The sequence below is a fragment of the Thyridium curvatum genome, assembly GCF_004353045.1.
Source record: "Thyridium curvatum strain D216 chromosome Unknown NODE_59_length_275895_cov_82.984335, whole genome shotgun sequence".
NCBI lineage: Eukaryota > Fungi > Ascomycota > Sordariomycetes > Thyridiales > Thyridiaceae > Thyridium > Thyridium curvatum.
In genome coordinates, this window is record NW_022156814.1 from 100,321 (window position 1) to 113,587 (window position 13,267).

Sequence of the window (13,267 nt, forward strand, 5' to 3'; positions counted from 1 at the left end):
CTCCTTATTATCCAAACTCAGAGCTTCCTCAAAGATGATAAAACTTTTGCCCTGCTGTGTTCCAACATATTCGCCATGACCAAAGTGGCAGCAAGACATTATTTGCAACCCCCGGGCATGTGAAGAACATTTCGACTTTGAAACATGAATTCAAAGAGTCCCTATGCTACACTACACTATTCTCAACTCTTCTACGCGATTGTAGGCCGCCGTTTAACTGCACATAATCTTTCTTCCATATGCTCGGGTGAAGTGGCTTCGGACTAACTGACGGAGGAATAATGGCGCGAGGGGTGATCGCTGACCTGGGGAGAAGTGGAGGTGTGGGGGAAGCTTAGTTGGTGAGGGTCGCTGGGCGTCTGGGAACAATATCCCCAACATTGGCGACACACAAGTTGTTCGTGGGAATAAGTAGCTTGAAAAGTGGCTTGGAAGCCAATAGTCTAATAATTCCAGCAGCCCCGGAGCCCCTGCCCGTGCCGCCTCCGTATTACCCGAGTAGGTGGACAGCCCTTGTTGATCGCCGGATACTTTGCTGCTGCCCTGGTCGCTTCTCGCATCTTGAGTTATGGGCGCTGGGTATTCTTTATCTCATTTAGAGAGTCAGATGCTGGTTTTAGATTGCTGTAGATGAGTACTGTGAGGCCACAGCCAAGAGTTGCCAAGCCAAATGTTTCGTGCCAAAGCTGCCGGAGGCCAAAGACCAAGTGCAGTCGAGAGAGGCCCTGCTGTGCCAACTGCAGCCTTCTAGGTGAATACTCCTTGTGCATGCGTGAGGCTCTCCGCCTTGTCCTCCTTGTCTCCCGGCACTAGCAAAGATGCCCATGAGGCTGATGATAGCTATCAAACAGGCCTCGAGTGCCTCTATTATGACGACAAACGACATCCGCAGCTAGAAACGCTTAGAGGAGGTGGGGCCCGAGACCTCATCGGTCGGATACCTTGAAGGCTTCGCACCATGCGCCGCACGCTTCCCCGCACACAACAATAACCGCACGTTTTTTTCCCGTCAGGAAGGCAATCGAGCAGCATGCGCAGCGATGGACACGCATGCATCTGTCTCTCACGACCGGGGTGGTGATAAGCACGCCGCCAACGAGGCCGACGGCATGGCGGAGTCGATCTTGTCCTGCAACTGCTGCCGGCGGCGTAAACTACGGTGTTCGCGCGAGCTGCCACGATGCCAGCAATGCCGGAAGACGGGTAAGAATTGACTTCGGAATGCTTATTCTCTATATTTGATCTCGGCTACGGTCCTTTGCTGACCGGTCTGCTTGGACTTGCATACAGACAACCAATGCGTCTATCGGGGCGAAAAGGGCAAGCCGGGTATGAAGCCCGGCGCGATAGATGCCATACATCGAAGACTTGGTGGGTTATTTTGTACCTCGGTCAGGTCCGGATACAGTCCTGCTAATACAAAGTGTGATTAGACCGGCTAGAAGAATGCGTCCAGTACTCTGCCTTGCAAAGCGGCCGACCCTCGAGCAGCACCGACGCAAAAGGCAGTGTCTTGTCTATGCTCCTGCAAGAGCTACAGCAGGTCAAAGACCTACAGAATACCTCTTCATATGAGCAAGAAGATCATGGCGAGGACGGATCTCGAACCCGAAAGCGCACCCGCGTCCAGTACGAAGAGCCGTCGCCGACAACGGCCGAAGCAACCAGCACGGTCCTTCCACTTCCGCCCCCACATGTGTTGGAAGCACTCATCGAGGCGTATTTCAACAACTTTAGCCCCTGGATTCCGATGATTCATCGAGCGAGATTCGATAAAAGAAGAGCAGATGTGCAAGAAAACGAGAAGCTCCTGGTCGTCCTGCGTGCTATGATGGTTGCCGCAATGCGTCATGTCCCCCGAGACAACGCAGTGGGTCAGTATTGGACTCAGCAGCAACTCGAAGCTACACGGAGTTGGGTCATATCGACTGCCATGAGCTCATTGAGCATAGAGAACTTGCAGGCTTTGACGATCATTGCATTTAATGATGTAGGTGTGCCCTTCCGACACCTACGAATGCGAAGGGCTAATAACATAACGGTAGATTGGTAACGGAGAAGCTATGCGTGCATGGTCAATTATCGGTTCTCTGACTCGAACTGTCGAGTATCTACAGCTCACGGTGGAACGAGAAGACGCAGACCGAGCGCCTCTGTCCAAGTCCCTCTTCTCTCGCTCGCAACAGGTAGAGAGACCTTGGGTCGAAGATGAGGAGAGACGGAGGGTGTTCTGGAACATCTTCAACCTGGACAGATTTTGTTCCATCACCATGGGCTGGAATACTAGCCTCACGAATAACGACATCCGTAGGCGCCTGCCTTGCGACATCTCTCTATGGTGGCAAGACGAGTTCATCAAAACGCCTTATTATAACATCTGGGACAAATCTGAGGGCCGCATCGGGAATCCAATCTCGTTGCTCCCTTCAACCTACGGAGGGATGGCACAGAGCATTAGCCCAGGAGAAAGTGCTACCACTTCGGGCGAGAACATCACACTATCCCCAGCCGGTGCAGGCATGGCCATCAATATGTCCACCGTTGGCGCCTTTGCGTATTCCGTCGAAGCTACGGAGTCTCTCAGCCAAGTGACAACGTACTTTCTACAGCAGAAGTTTGACATACGGGATCAGCGCGAGATAGAGAGCTGGCTCGTTCGGTTCAAAGAGCTCGACCTTCGACTGATACACTGGAAAATGTTCTTGCCACAGAAGTGGAAGCCCGACATGGCAAGGCAGGCCGTCCACACATCCATGGACCCAAACCTGACCCTAGCACATATTACGCATAACACATCAATCATCCTCTTGCATCAACCAATCGCCTTTCCTCCGAAGGAATGGTCTTTTAGAGGGCGACTACCGAGCACATCCAGCGCCGAGACCTGTTATGCTGCGGCGATTGAGGTGGCTTCCATTACTGCAAACTACCTCAGGACATCCTCGCTTCCGGTCGCCAACCAGTTTGCCTTCTGCTGCTTTATCTCTGCGCGACTGCTCTTAATCCACTGCAAGTACTACAGGGCTGCAGCTGAAGACCCTCCACCTGAGTTCAACTCCTTGCTCGAAAGCCTGGACGAGATTTCACGGTCGTGGGCCGGGTTTGACGAGACCAAGGAGTACACATTGGCCGCCAAATATGCCGAACGACTGCGAGCCCTGCAAAAGAAGGCGTCTCAGGTGACCCATTTCCAGATCGATCCTTCGGACTACACCGTAGAGATCTCTCACGACAGCCCATCCCAAGCCCGCTCGGAACCTTCGCCAGCCACGGCCGGCCAGAGCTTCCAAAGGCCCGAAATGCGCACAAGCCCAGCCGAGACGTCGCCCTCGAAGACGACAGTACCTGAAGCTCCCATTTCGCACTCTGCACAGATGTACTTTGATACCAATCGGGCGTTCCAAGCTCCCAATCAGGGCGCGGAGATGCAAGATATGAGCTCGATTTCTCAGCTATTTCTCGATCAGAGCTTTGTAGACGTTGATAGGATCATCAGCCTCGACGATGGAATTTTCGATACTGGATACGACGGCTCCTTCTCATATGGCTGATTCATTGGCCACATGTATAAGGGCAGTAGTTCTATCATGAAACTGTAAGGGTTGGCTGTTGATACCGGCAGCGGTCACCCATACACTGAATCGAAATGGTGTATATTGTCTATTTCTATCCCTTTGAGTTACACTTAATCCTCCTTTGAGGCTCACGGCTTGACCTTCTCTGGAAACTTCTTCACCACATGTTCGATTGCATATCCATAGCCTGCAGCACCACATCCGACCTGTTGTAGAGTCATATCAGTATGCTATTGCCGGACTAGCTGGCAATTGTTGCTCACAATAATGGCTTTTGCCTTGTCTGAGAAGTATGAATGATGTCTCCACTCCTATAGATTCGATTAATTTCTGAAGCTCCATCACGAATTCAAACTATATCAGTTACCTCTCTGGCGTGTATGTTAGCCACATGGAGCTCGATGAATGGGATTTCGACGCCCAGGAGAGCATCTCGGATCGCGACGGAGGTGTGGGTGAAGCCGCCGGGATTCAGGACGATGCCGTCGGTTCCATCTGTCCTTGCTTCTTGAATCTTGTCGACGATAGCGCCCTCCCAGTTACTACCTCGCCGTATGTAGTCAGCGAATTGTCAAAGGTTGTTCTTCTACTCCCGGATTGGGAGGCCATGACAGTACCTTTGGAAGAACTCGACGTTGGCATTGAGCGTCTTCGCTTGTTCCTTCTGCGCATTTTCCACATCAGCAAGCGTCTCGTGTCCGTAAAGCTGCGGCTCACGAGTGCCAAGGAGATTAAGATTGGGTCCGTTGATGACCAGAACCGTCTTCTTTCCGTCACGCATGGTGGTGATGCTGGCTTAAAGTAGCTTCCGGCGGATGGCAATCACAGGGTTCAGAAGAAATTGCGAACTTGGCGGTGTTGTGTGGATGGCTCACGCAAGAGTACCAACGACAGCCATTCCGTGCCGGAATAAATAAGAGGGAATGCCATCTTCGCAGGACCCGGGAAAGCATTCACGCGGTTCAATGACACCCCAATGTGGAGGATCTGTCCCAGTCGTTGCGGGGATGCTAATAGCTTCGGACTGTGGGGAAAGGAGCCAATCAAGAAGATGAGATAGTCGCTCGCGCCATTGTCCATCCGAAGGTCAGACCGAACGGCATCACTAGTAGACACCACCAAGAGAAAACCGGGTCACTTATTCCCCCTCATTGAACCCCAAATTCTTAGTTACCGGCTAATCGTCCTGGTTCCCGTGGTGTTTCTTGAATTCACGAGCCTCCGCCCTCTTTGGTCCGGGAATCGGTCAGGACTGCGACGCAGAAGTTGCTGACTCGGTCTATATCTTTCAAGGAGTTGAAAACCCTAGTTCGTATGGCATTGAATAGGTCTTCAAGCCTCTGTATCAAACTTTCGTTCGAGGATCCTTCATTACTACTTTTGTGTCAAGAATCGAGTCGAGTCTCGGTGTCCTCCTTCGACAAGTCGCCATGGCCGCCGTGCAACCTACTGTCCACAATGTTGGCATCATCATGAACGGCGTCACGGGCCGCATGGGTACAAACCAGCATCTGATTCGCTCCATCTGCGCCATCCGCAAAGAGGGTGGCATCAAGCTCTCCGATGGGTCTGTCATCATGCCCGACCCAGTCCTCGTCGGACGCAACGCGCTCAAGCTGCAGGAGCTCTGCAACAGCCACAGCATCGCGAAGTTCTCGACCGACCTCGACGCATGCCTAGACGACGAGAACAACATCATATACTTTGACGCCCAAACCACCGGCCGCCGCGCCGACGCTGTCAAAAAGGCCATCGCCAAGGGCAAGCACATCTATTGCGAGAAGCCGACGGCCGTGTCCTCCGAGGCAGCCCTCGACCTGTACAAGACCGCCAAGGCCGCTGGTGTGAAGAATGGCGTCGTCCAGGACAAGCTCTGGCTTCCGGGTCTCGTGAAGCTGCGCACGTTGATCAACAGCGGCTTCTTTGGCGAGATCCTGTCTGTCCGGGGCGAGTTCGGCTACTGGGTCTTCGACGGGATGGGCCCCGTCCTCCCGCAGCGCCCGAGCTGGAACTACCGCAAGGAGGACGACGGCGGCATCATCAGCGACATGCTCTGCCATTGGCAGTATGTGATCCAGAATCTGTTTGGCGACATCGAGTCCCTGACCTGCAAAGGCGCCACGCACATCAAGGAGCGCAAGGACGAGCAGCGCAAGACGTACAAGTGCACGGCCGACGACGCCGCATATGCCACGTTTGAGCTGACTAACGGCGTCGTCGTCCACTTCAACTCGTCGTGGGCTGTTAGAGTCCGCCGCGATGATCTTCTGACAATCCAGGTAGATGGGACGAAAGGGAGTGCTGTGGCCGGGCTGCGAGATTGTGTCGCACAGCATGAAAGCCAGACGCCGCGGCCCACCTGGAATCCGGACATTGATTCGCCCATCAAGTTTTCCGAAGGCTGGTCCCGTGTACCGGACTATCAGACGTTTGATAACGCGTTCAAGGTTCAATGGGAGCTGTTCCTGCGGCACGTTATTGCTGATGAGCCGTGGAACCATAGCTTGCTAGAAGGCGCGAAGGGGGTGCAGCTTACAGAACTGGCCATTGAAAGTTGGGAGAAGCGGGCGTGGGTTGATGTACCAAAACTGAGTGACTGAAGGGCGATGATCAGAAGTGTTGAGCATATCTAGCATACCATGCAATTCATATCTGCATAGCACGCGATCTGCAATTTTCGTGATCACTGCTAGCAGAGTTGTAATGAGTCTTCCGTGACCTGCATGACTCCCTGCAAGCAATTCGTGTGATCTAGCTGTCTTTATGAACGCAAGTCGTAGGCACGGGGACAGATCGAGAACCGCCAATGCACAATGTACTCTAATAAATTCTATTTAACCTCATCTACTTCTTCGCTTACTACCTTCCCAGAAATCCGCCATCAACAACCAGAACCGAACCTGTCACATACTGACTTGCATCACTGCAGAGAAACAAGATGGGACCGGCAAAATCCGCGGGATAGCCCCATCGTCCAGCTGGAACTCTAGCAACACGAGCTGCGTACTGCTGCGGGTCGGCTCGAAGATCGGTATTACTATAAGGGCATGTCCCATGTAAGCCTGGTCACTGCAGATCGAATTGCGAAATCTGAGAAGGGTAGCCTACATGTCTGTGGCAATGTTTCCTGGCGCAATCGCGTTCACCTGAATGTTGTACTTTGACCATTCGTTGCTGAGAGCCTTGGTGAGCTGTGCAACAGCTCCTTTAGAAGATGAATAGGAGGCTACAGTCTCTCCGCCGATAAAGCTATTGAGCGAAGCCACGTTGACGATCTTGCCGCTCATTCGCGGGATCATGTATCGACCTGCTGCTTGGCAGATGAGGAATAGGGCTTTAAGGTTGACATCGATGACCTGATCCGTGTCAGTCTTTATGTTTTTATTGATAGGAACCGACGAGCTCGAGCAAAGACTCACACTGTCCCAGTCTTCTTCCGTTACGGAAACAGCTTCCTTGCGCTTTAAAATACCACCGCAGTTCACGACTATGTCGATCTTGCCGTCCATCACATCAACAGCCTTCTGGAAGATGCTTTTGGCGTCTTCCATATTGGCTAGATCGCATTCGAGGATTTCGACCCTGGCACCCTTGGCCCGAAGGGCATCCGCGGTCGCCGTATCTGATGCGCTGCGGTTGGCGAGGCAGATAGATGCCCCAGCATCGACTAGGGCATGGGCCATGGCTGCACCGATGCCTCGAGAGCCACCTGTGATGAAGGCATGCTTTCCCTTGAGAGAAAACAGCTGTGGAGCTGGGACTTGCAGGCTTTCCGCTGCAGCCAGAGTCTCCATGTTCGTGATGATGCGGGTTCTTGAACTCGAGTTCTGGACGACAACTGTGACAGAAGAGCTTAAGAGAGTCTAACAGTGACGCTGTTGGTGTTGCTGCTTGACTCTCCCTCTTGCTTAAGCATTCGGTGAAGTATTCGACCGTCGATCAGGGCCGAAACCGGGTCCTTCTGAGCTAGCTAGCCGGACGGGGTATGTAGCCGGTGCGGGGGTTTCTTGGAGTAGCTGCTTTGGTTAGTTTGCGTTAAACATGGGGCAATTCCCACGAATGAACAACATACCTCCAATTCGGACTAAGTCGTCCGGCAACGATACTCCGCTCGCGATCATTCTGCTCTGCAAACATTTGACCTAGACGGGTCCACACCCTTGCAAACGAGACTGCCCTGGACGTGATTCCTCGTCACCCCGGATTGCGGGGACTCCGCAAAGTTATTTTGACAGGCAGGGTGTAAACTGTCTTGTGACACGGCAACCGCCAAGGCTGCGTGTTGATGGTGTGTATATAAGACTGCGTGGGATTTGCTCCCTCAACAACTCAGGCCATAGTTAGCGAATACTGCGCGAAACACCAGGCTGAAGAGCCACGGCGAACAGGCGGCCTACTACAACTGCTCCCATATTCTGAACTACAGTTTGGAACCCAAGATGGCTGTTTTACAGTATCTCAAGTCCAGGATCCCCACCCTGAAGCCTCCCATGGACAAAGTGGTCAGTCCTTGGACCGCCATGCGGATGATGAGTGGGCAGCAATGGAACTTCTTTATGGTAGACCTCTTCTTTCCCCTTGACGAGAGAGAAACTTTTGCTAACTCAGAGAGTTGGCAGTGCGCCTGGCTTGCTTGGGTTATCGACGCCTTGGACTTTTTTACGGTCAGCTTAACGATCACTCCGTTGGCGAAAGAATTCAATAAGCAAAATTCGGATATCACATGGGGCATCACACTGGTGCTCATGTTCCGCTCCCTTGGTTCCGCCATATTTGGCATCTGGTCCGACAGGTTTGGCCGCAAGTGGCCCTTCATCTTCAACAACTTCCTCTTCATTGTTATCGAGCTCGGCACCGGTTTTTGCAAGACCTATGGCGAGTTTATTGCTTGCCGTGCAATATTCGGTGTGGCCATGGGTGGTCTCTATGGGAACGCCGTGGCAACTGCCCTGGAAGACCTTCCGGACAAGTCTCGTGGTGTCATGTCAGGCTTCTTCCAGGCCGGATACCCCATGGGCTATCTCCTGGCGACGGCTTTTGCAAGGGCTCTTGTCGACACCACTCCGCAAGGATGGCGATCACTCTTTTGGTTCTCCGCGGGACCACCGGTTCTGGCCATCATCTGGCGTTACTTCCTCCCAGAGACGAACGCCTTCATTCAACGCCGAGCCCTGCACGAATCGAATCCCTCCCCTGTCGGGTTTATCCATGAGGGCCTCCGGACGATCAGGAAGCATTGGTTGACGCTGATCTACATGGTCGTATTGATGGCGGGCATCAATTTCGTGGTAAGTAACCAGGTTCTTCCTGAGGATAATATACCAGTGCAGCTCCTAACGTGTTGTTCTTTCTCTCTATCCAGGCCCATGGTGCGCAGGACTTCTACCCGACCATGCTCATCAACCAGTTCGGCTTCACTTCGAACCAGATGACTATCACGCAAGTCGTTGCCAACCTCGGGGCTATCTCTGGAGCTCTGATTGTTGGCTATATCTCAGAGATCATGGGCCGACGAATCACCATAATCTCCTCCTGCCTTTGCGCCGCGGCATTGATCTATCCCTACACCCACGTTACCACCATGCGCGTTGCAGCATGTGCCTTCTTCACCCAGTTTTTTGTGCAGGGATCCTTTGCGGTAATTCCCGCGTATCTGATGGAGCTCTCGCCGGGCGTGATTCGAACATTCGTCGTGGGCACAGCCTACCAGCTGGGAAATCTCGCTTCTTCACCCGCTGCTACAATTCAGTCAAGAGTAGCTGAGCAACACTATGCGCTGCCTCCCTCGCCTAGTGGGGTCAAGCGCTACGATTATGCCATCGTTATTTGTGCATTCTTGGGCGCCTGTTTGGCTCTCGTTACGTTTACTACACTCCTCGGGCCCGAGAACAAGGGTCGTCAATTCGGCGGGGAGGATGAGATCGTGCATGCCGAGAACACAGACAAAAGCCATGCAGGCAACGACAAGGCATGGACTGAGACTATTAATCATGAAGAGAAAGTCTAAGATGTTTGGGAACTTAAACAGCTCATGGTCAGTTGACCTTCCATGAAGTAGCTTAGTCTCTCGCGAAGCATTGAACTCATTTCCTTCCAAATCTTTGTCACGGTGACCTTTGCTATATAAAGTCACGGGAACCGGGAATGTCACCAAGGCCTGCGCCTCATTTCATCCTCCTCAAATTCCCAATATGAACCTCCTTCATATTTGCCCTTATCATCCTCCAGAAGCCTTACAACAACCTCGGCACCTCGGTCCGGGTCTCTCAACCCATCCTTGAACCCAGAAAAGGCCGTTCTGAGCGCACCCGGCGCACACACGTAGTGCCGAATGCAGGCGGGCTCCGCCTCTTGCCCTCCGGCCTCGACACGGTCGTTCTCGGCGACCTGTAGATGAACCATGAGGCCGTTCAGTCCGATCTTTGTGGCCCCATATGGAGGAAACCGTCCCATCTTGGTCGTCAGCGAGAGTTGGATGCTGCCGAGGCCGGAGGATATGCTGATGACTTTGGGATCGGCCGACTTGTGCAACAGCGGTGTGAAAGCGTAGGTTACCACAGCTACCGAGGCAAGATTCACACTGAGGAGCAGATCGTATCGGGACCGCACAGTCTGAAGGGACTCGTCCTTTTTCGGGAAAGGCCCGAGTATGCCGGCATTGTTGACGAGGACTGGAAGGCGATATTAAGCATTAGTTACCGAGCGCGTGGGTAGAATGAGGAGCAGGCCAAAATATTTACCATCGAGTTTCCCGTAAGTCTTGTCTACATATGCCACCGCTTGCTCGATATGCTCGTCCTTGGTGGCATCCAGCTCCAAGACATCAACTTTTGCGGAAACACCATCTTCCTTAAGCTGGTCTGCTGCGTCCTTGCCTTTAGCCAGATTGCGGCTGCACAGGATGTAAGTGTAGTCAGAGTGGCGTAGGCCTGCTATCTTCAGAATAGAGTAGCCTAACCCTTGGTTGGCGCCAGTGCAAAGAACCACCTTGGAGTTGCTCGTTCTGATTTCGGAAATGTTAGCACGGACTATCTCAGACTGTAAATAGATGAAGTAGAATACTGCGTGGTTCACGTTCTTGTAAAGTTGTGTCTTGGCGGCGATACCGGACTTAAGCTGACATCATCTCCAGAAGGACCACCACGGCATGGGCAACAGACTAGGCTGTGTTCTACATATGAAAACCGAGGAGTGGTGTATTGCTTGCCGAATCAAAATTTCTCGATGGATCAGCATACCTGTTCTGGTGGTTGTGATACGTAAGTGCTCAGTTTTGATACGGTAGGATTGGTTCAAGGTCCAACCCCACGGCTCATAAAGCTGGCATTCAGTTTCAAGGTACTTCAGTTTTCAGCCGTAAATTTGTTTTTCAAATCGAATATTCATCGCAAAACGTGATATATGACGTGCCATTTCAAAAGTGAGCGTCTTGTCTTCTGGAGCTCGGAAAGCCTAAGTATTACTTCGCCCAAGTCTATTGAGATCCCGAACAAACTTGTCGAAGACTGGTCTAAAGACTCTATGCTACAATGCCATATCTATCATACGGAAAGTCTACCAAACTCGGCCGCTGCTCAGCCCAGCCGTCGTCGAGTTGACCCAACTGATGCTCGTCGCCAATCTTGACCAGTCCCACTCTCCCAGCCAGGACTTCCGTCTCCTTCCCCTTGAGCTCGTTTGCCAGACCCTCGTGCGGCACCCAGACCACTCTCATGCCGGCTCTCCGTCCTGCCTCGACGCCGGGGACGCTATCCTCGAACACCAGGCATTCACTGGGCGATATCCTGGGCTCACCCTCCTCCAGCGACGCGTTGATCGTCTCCAGGGCAAGCAAGTAGATGTCCGGCGCCGGCTTGCCGCGCCCCTTCTTTACCCGCGGATCATCTCCCAGGATGCGTCTGCCCTCGGGGAAGTGGCTCATCAACTTTACTGACTCTGGCTGTCTGATCTTGAGATCAAAGTTTTGCCGCGCACTGCTCGTGGCCAACGCCACCTCGACCTTGCGATCGTCGACGTTGCGCGCTGCGTTGAGGTGCTCGAGCAGCGCCTCCGCGCCTGGGAGGGGCATGCACTCCGGGAAATGCTTCTTGTGTTCTTCGAATTGCTCGAGCTTATACTGCTCGCGGGGTATCGGGAGGTTAGCCCACTCGTGGAAGGAGTCGCCCGTGGACCCGCCAGGCACGCCCATCAGCTTGGCCTTGACGCTCCAAGGCAGGTTTGGCCGCCCGTGTCTCGCGAGCACGATGTTGGCGCAGAGGGTGTAGATGTCCTCGGTATTGAGGAGCAGGCCGTCCATGTCGAATATGCAGGCCCGAACGGGCGGGAAACTGTGGCCACCGTGTGAGTCCCTGAGTTGATGTGATGCTGGAAGGAAGGAAGGAATAGGCGTGTCTCTTACTCTGATTTGACGGGAGGCATTGCAGGCTCAAACGACTGTTCTCCTCACAGAGGGTTTGCTCAGTCCAATGCAGTTTTAATATCTGTTTCGCCTTGGATCAGACTAAATTTATACAAGCGGCTTCGATTGCGGTGAAGAATCCTCCAACCCAGGCGAGAATATTTGAGGCTGTTATCAGCTCAAAGCCCCGCACCCCGCCTGAGCCTCAACCACACCAGCGGGTCAACATTCTGGAATCCAACAGTAGGTCGAGTCGACATTTCTAAGCAATCAAAGGGAAGGTACAGCATTCACCTAGATCCTGAGAGTAGCTGGCGGTCTGAGCTTGGGGACCTGAAAAGCGCAGAACTGCTCCCCTCGTTGGTTGGTCCTTCGCACCCGCTGTTGGTCGTGTGACTGCCAGCACTAGCACAAACTCTCCGGCGATCGCGGGAAGATCCAGAGGATTCGATTGGCAAAGATGCCGGGGCACACACAGTAAACAGAACAGCCTTAGCACCGTGCCCTTCGTCTACAATGTTCTGGGAGTGCGGGGGAAAGGTTGTGGGTGTTGTGCCGCAAGCTCTCATTCGGCAAGCATGACATCCTTCAGACATCACCAAATGATGCACCAAAGTGAGAATGACGAGGATGACGTCGGGTTCAGCATTGACTCGGGGACTTCGCCCAGAGGTATATGAAGAAAGTTCTCCCTCCCTTGCCTCCTTCAATCTCCCCCATCCTGCCTGCTTCCCTCTTGCTCTCCAGACACCAACAACGAACAATCAAACCGACACACTTATCCCAAGCTATAAACACACAGAATCGACATGAGTGGAGGATACACTGACGAGGCAGTCGAAGAGGGACACGACCTCTTCGAGCGAGCCGAAGCTGAGGAGCAGAGAGTAAGTCCGCTCACAGCAAGCAGTACAGTGACCCTCGTTGTCGAGCACATGATGTGATTTACGACTACATGAACTGAATCTAACTCGGGTCCAAAAGTTGCACCCCAACGACAGCATGACCCTTCCACCAGGGGCCACGTCGACAAAGAGTGCTGGCTTGGAGAGTCAAGACAATGCCCCTTCCCAGGCCCATCAAGACACGAAAAAGTCCAAGCTCGATAGTGTCAAGGATGCTTTACACATGAAGAAATAGCAGTATTCAGGTGGAAAATGTGCTTTTGCGTGATGGGTTGTGAAGGAGTTTTGTACCAAATTGGCAGATTGTAATATCCGTTTCTTTAATGTCAATCCAGATGGATCTATTGTCGGAAGCAACATGTCTTTCAAGAATGATGACCACAATATAC

The 13,267-nt window shown here is 52.8% G+C and overlaps 7 protein-coding genes across 7 annotated transcripts; 4 read left to right on the forward strand and 3 right to left on the reverse strand.

The window, feature by feature from the left end:
* Window positions 1-1,180: 1,180 nt before the first annotated feature.
* On the forward strand, window positions 1,181-3,551 carry E0L32_008715 (uncharacterized protein; the record flags this gene model as incomplete). Its single annotated transcript, XM_031143600.1, has 3 exons — window positions 1,181-1,203; window positions 1,474-1,990; window positions 2,046-3,551. 3 exons carry the CDS (start codon window positions 1,181-1,183, stop codon window positions 3,549-3,551), a joined length of 2,046 nt encoding a protein of 681 aa, XP_030992021.1.
* Window positions 3,552-3,703: 152 nt separating this feature from the next.
* Window positions 3,704-4,356, reverse strand: E0L32_008716 (uncharacterized protein; the record flags this gene model as incomplete). The annotated part of the gene is made up of 4 exons (XM_031143601.1): window positions 3,704-3,781; window positions 3,839-3,886; window positions 3,943-4,117; window positions 4,193-4,356. 4 exons carry the CDS (start codon window positions 4,354-4,356, stop codon window positions 3,704-3,706), a joined length of 465 nt encoding a protein of 154 aa, XP_030992022.1.
* Window positions 4,357-5,005: 649 nt separating this feature from the next.
* Window positions 5,006-6,175, forward strand: E0L32_008717 (uncharacterized protein; the record flags this gene model as incomplete). Its single annotated transcript, XM_031143602.1, has 1 exon — window positions 5,006-6,175. The coding sequence occupies one exon, from the start codon at window positions 5,006-5,008 to the stop codon at window positions 6,173-6,175; it is 1,170 nt and encodes a 389-aa protein (XP_030992023.1).
* Window positions 6,176-6,434: 259 nt separating this feature from the next.
* Window positions 6,435-7,369, reverse strand: E0L32_008718 (uncharacterized protein; the record flags this gene model as incomplete). The annotated part of the gene is made up of 3 exons (XM_031143604.1): window positions 6,435-6,612; window positions 6,684-6,931; window positions 6,995-7,369. 3 exons carry the CDS (start codon window positions 7,367-7,369, stop codon window positions 6,435-6,437), a joined length of 801 nt encoding a protein of 266 aa, XP_030992024.1.
* Window positions 7,370-8,014: 645 nt separating this feature from the next.
* On the forward strand, window positions 8,015-9,582 carry E0L32_008719 (uncharacterized protein; the record flags this gene model as incomplete). Its single annotated transcript, XM_031143605.1, has 2 exons — window positions 8,015-8,863; window positions 8,938-9,582. 2 exons carry the CDS (start codon window positions 8,015-8,017, stop codon window positions 9,580-9,582), a joined length of 1,494 nt encoding a protein of 497 aa, XP_030992025.1.
* A 140-nt stretch (window positions 9,583-9,722) lies between these two features.
* On the reverse strand, window positions 9,723-11,871 carry E0L32_008720 (uncharacterized protein; the record flags this gene model as incomplete). Its single annotated transcript, XM_031143606.1, has 3 exons — window positions 9,723-10,246; window positions 10,316-10,613; window positions 11,134-11,871. 3 exons carry the CDS (start codon window positions 11,869-11,871, stop codon window positions 9,723-9,725), a joined length of 1,560 nt encoding a protein of 519 aa, XP_030992026.1.
* Window positions 11,872-12,782: 911 nt separating this feature from the next.
* On the forward strand, window positions 12,783-13,113 carry E0L32_008721 (uncharacterized protein; the record flags this gene model as incomplete). Its single annotated transcript, XM_031143607.1, has 2 exons — window positions 12,783-12,860; window positions 12,958-13,113. The coding sequence occupies 2 exons, from the start codon at window positions 12,783-12,785 to the stop codon at window positions 13,111-13,113; spliced, it is 234 nt and encodes a 77-aa protein (XP_030992027.1).
* Between the last annotated feature and the right edge of the window lie 154 nt (window positions 13,114-13,267).